Here is a 2,977-nt window from a genome sequence, read left to right as displayed (position 1 = left end):
GTTGTTGTCCTGTCTTTATTTCCCTGCTTCTGTTGGTTCTAAGAATTGCACCTGCAGTTGATCTCTTCTCACCAAGCTGCTTGCCTATGGTAGATTGGTTCATCCCAGTCTTGTGCAGGTGTACAATCATTGCTGTGTCTCAATTCAGGGTCTGCATCCTTGAAGTACGCATTTTGAAAGGAAGTTGCGTCATAGCACTGCGCAAAGGCTCGTCCCAATTCACAGGGGTCCTTAGGACGCTCAAAATGCGTACTTGGAATGCGCCCTCGTTTTAGCCGATTCCAAGGATGCACCGCTACTATCCTTCGCGTACTTATGTATCCCATGATGCTTTGCGTGCTGCTGCAAAGCATTGTGAGATCTTGGGAAGTCAGCTGAAATTAGCGGCATGTACTGGCAAAGACACTTCATATAAATTTAAGTATTGAAATTTGACATAAAATATGCAGTTTCAACATCGGGTTTTTACTTATTTGAATATCGAACGACATCGTTGGATGGCGAACTAATGCTTAGCTTGATGCTATAGAAACGTCACTTCCGGGGTTGGCCAGCAGGTCCCATGTGATTACGGGGAGGCGGGGTTTGGTCCGTCCTTCTAGGCCGGGTCCTCGAAGAACGCTTCCTTCAGACGGAGGACACTCGGTCTGAAGGGTGCAGACCCTGAATTGAGACACAGCACTTGTCCCTGGTATCCTTAGACAGCTCTTTGGTCTTGTCCATGGTGAAGCAGTAGCTGTCTTGACTGTTTAAGGGTGTGGACAGGTGATTTTATACAGATAATGAGTTCAAACAGGTGCCATCAATAAAGGTAACGAGTGGAGGATAGAAGAGCTTCTTCATGAAGAAGCAACAGGTCTGTGAGGGCCACAATTCTTGCTTGTTTGTAGGGGCTAAATTCTTATTTTCTGGACCATTATACCATTATAATAAATTCTTTGACATTCTTTGCCACTTCAATAGTAAGAGACAGAATGCAAAAAAAACAAAAATCCAGATTGTATGATTTTCAAATCATTTATTTATTTATTTGCCTATGATGAACATTACAGACCTCTCATCTTTTTAAGTGGGACAACCTGCAGAATCGGTGGCGGCCACATACTGTTGTCACTGTAGTGCCAAATACAGCTGGGATGGTTTCCAGCAGACCCCCGTGACCCTGAGCTCAGAAAGAAGCGGGTATTGAAAATTTGAAAATGGATGGATATGCATTGGGAAATAAAATATCGCACAGTAATATATATATATACTGTACATATAAATTGCTGTAGTACTGGCGGCCATCCAGCAGGCGGAAATAATCAGGTACCATCCGGACGCGTCGCATCGTGATGACGTAGTAGGGCCAAGATGGCGGCGCAGGTGGCGGAGTTGTGCAGTCTGGACTCTTTCCCGTCCCTGCTGAGTCCCGCCGACGTCCTGCTGTCCACCTCTCACCTGGACTCGGTCCTCCGGCAGGGCAGCGACCCACCGACCGTCCTTTTCAGCCCTCAGCGGCCTCGGGGAACCGGCCCGCCGGCCCTACTGCTCCGCGTCCACCCGGCCGCCGGGGAGGAGAGGACCGAGTCCGGCGGCCCCCTGCAGCTCTTCGCCAGCCACCGCTTCATGCAGCATCACGGCCTCCCGCACCACGGCAGCGGGGTAGCGGGGACGGTGCGGCCGGTGGAGCCGTTGCGACTGGACCGAGTGGTGCTGGGAGCCCCGAGCCACCGGAGCCTCCGTTGGGCCGCCGCCGAACGCTTCCCCGCAGGGCTGCTGGAACTGTGCGGCCCGGGACGGTGGCTGCTGGCCCGGCAGGGAGAACCGCTGCTGCTGCCGGGAGAGGAGCCGGGGCAGGTGAGTCCTGCAGGTTTTGAGGGGGTTTAACAGGGCAGGGACGGACCACCTGGTGTTCAGCAGAGGACGCGCCCACTGCGGTGCTACTGACCTGATGTTTTCTTTAAAAGTCGTGTAGCTACTTTTAAAGTTTAGCTGTTTAACTTTAACCGAGACCCGCGGCTAAGAGCTAACTTTATGTTTCGTGTGCGTGCAGTGGGTGGAGCTCCAGGTGCTGGACTGTAGCCCGGTGTCCCAGGGTCTGATAACCGCTGACACCGCCCTGGTTCTGACAGACGGTGGTGAGCCGACGGAGCCGCCTACTCAGGCTCCGCCCAGCAGGGGGCTCGTGCCGTGCGTGTCCGACTTTGCTCAGTACGCCGACAGCCTCGGCGGCGGCGGCCGCTGCCTGATCGACAGCAGGAGGCTGCTGGGCTCGGGTCTGGGCGGCGTCCTGCAGGCGCTGGAGTGCCGGCTGGAGGTGCAGGTGGTGGACGACGGGCGGTGGGCGGGGCCTGAGACCACACTGGACTTGGACGTGGACGGCTGTGTGTTTGTGTGCCGGCGGCTGCTCCTGAGGCTGGGCCTCTTCAGCCGGGAGTGGGTGAAAGTGTGGTGGCCGGCGGGGCCGTCCCAGGAGCGCCTGGTCCAGGTCCAGGTCCTGGACCAGGAGGTCCTGGACCATGTGATCCTGGACCAGGAGACCACGGCCAGTCCAGAAGGTCAGAGGGACCGCGAGGTGGGCCTGATCACCAGGACGCTGTGGTTCAACATGACGGGCGGAGATCAGACACCTGAGAGGAGCTGCAGCCTGGGGATGAAGGTGACACACATACACACTGACACACATTAAAATGAACACACACGCACACACACACAAAACGGACTCGGTCTTCTCCTCCCAGGTTTTCTCCTTCTTGGTTTTAGAGGAGAAGCAACAACGATTGCTTAAGAAAATTCACAAAAAAAATTCTGCAGTTAATTCTACAAACGGATTCCAGTGTTTTATTTTGAGATTACACACACACACACACACACACACACACACAAAGCAAACACACACACACACATGTACGCATAACAAACGCACAAAACAAACACACACACACACAAACCCAGGGTTTGCTGACTGCGCTACATCCCTTCCTGTCCTCCAGAG

The 2,977-nt window shown here is 53.9% G+C and overlaps 1 protein-coding gene across 2 annotated transcripts in view; it reads left to right on the top strand.

Annotated features, from left to right (window-relative positions):
• The first annotated feature begins 1,347 nt into the window (after positions 1-1,347).
• The window catches only part of pex6 (peroxisomal biogenesis factor 6), a 7,702-nt gene continuing 6,072 nt past the window's right edge, over positions 1,348-2,977 (top strand). For both annotated transcript variants that reach the window (XM_076051367.1, XM_076051366.1), the window contains exons 1-3: positions 1,348-1,839; positions 2,036-2,641; positions 2,976-2,977. The exon at positions 2,976-2,977 is cut by the window's right edge and continues 168 nt beyond it. In XM_076051367.1, coding sequence (XP_075907482.1) covers positions 1,354-1,839; positions 2,036-2,641; positions 2,976-2,977 — 1,094 coding nt within the window. In that variant the 5' untranslated portion in view covers positions 1,348-1,353. The remainder of the gene's footprint in view (positions 1,840-2,035; positions 2,642-2,975) is intronic.

This window comes from Nelusetta ayraudi, unplaced genomic scaffold (genome assembly GCF_046127955.1).
Source record: "Nelusetta ayraudi isolate G7.1 ecotype Tasmania unplaced genomic scaffold, CSIRO-AGI_Nayr_v1 ptg000134l, whole genome shotgun sequence".
NCBI classification, from domain to species: domain Eukaryota; kingdom Metazoa; phylum Chordata; class Actinopteri; order Tetraodontiformes; family Monacanthidae; genus Nelusetta; species Nelusetta ayraudi.
Note: the sequence above shows the minus strand (reverse complement) of the source record. Positions and strands in the feature narration are given on the sequence as shown.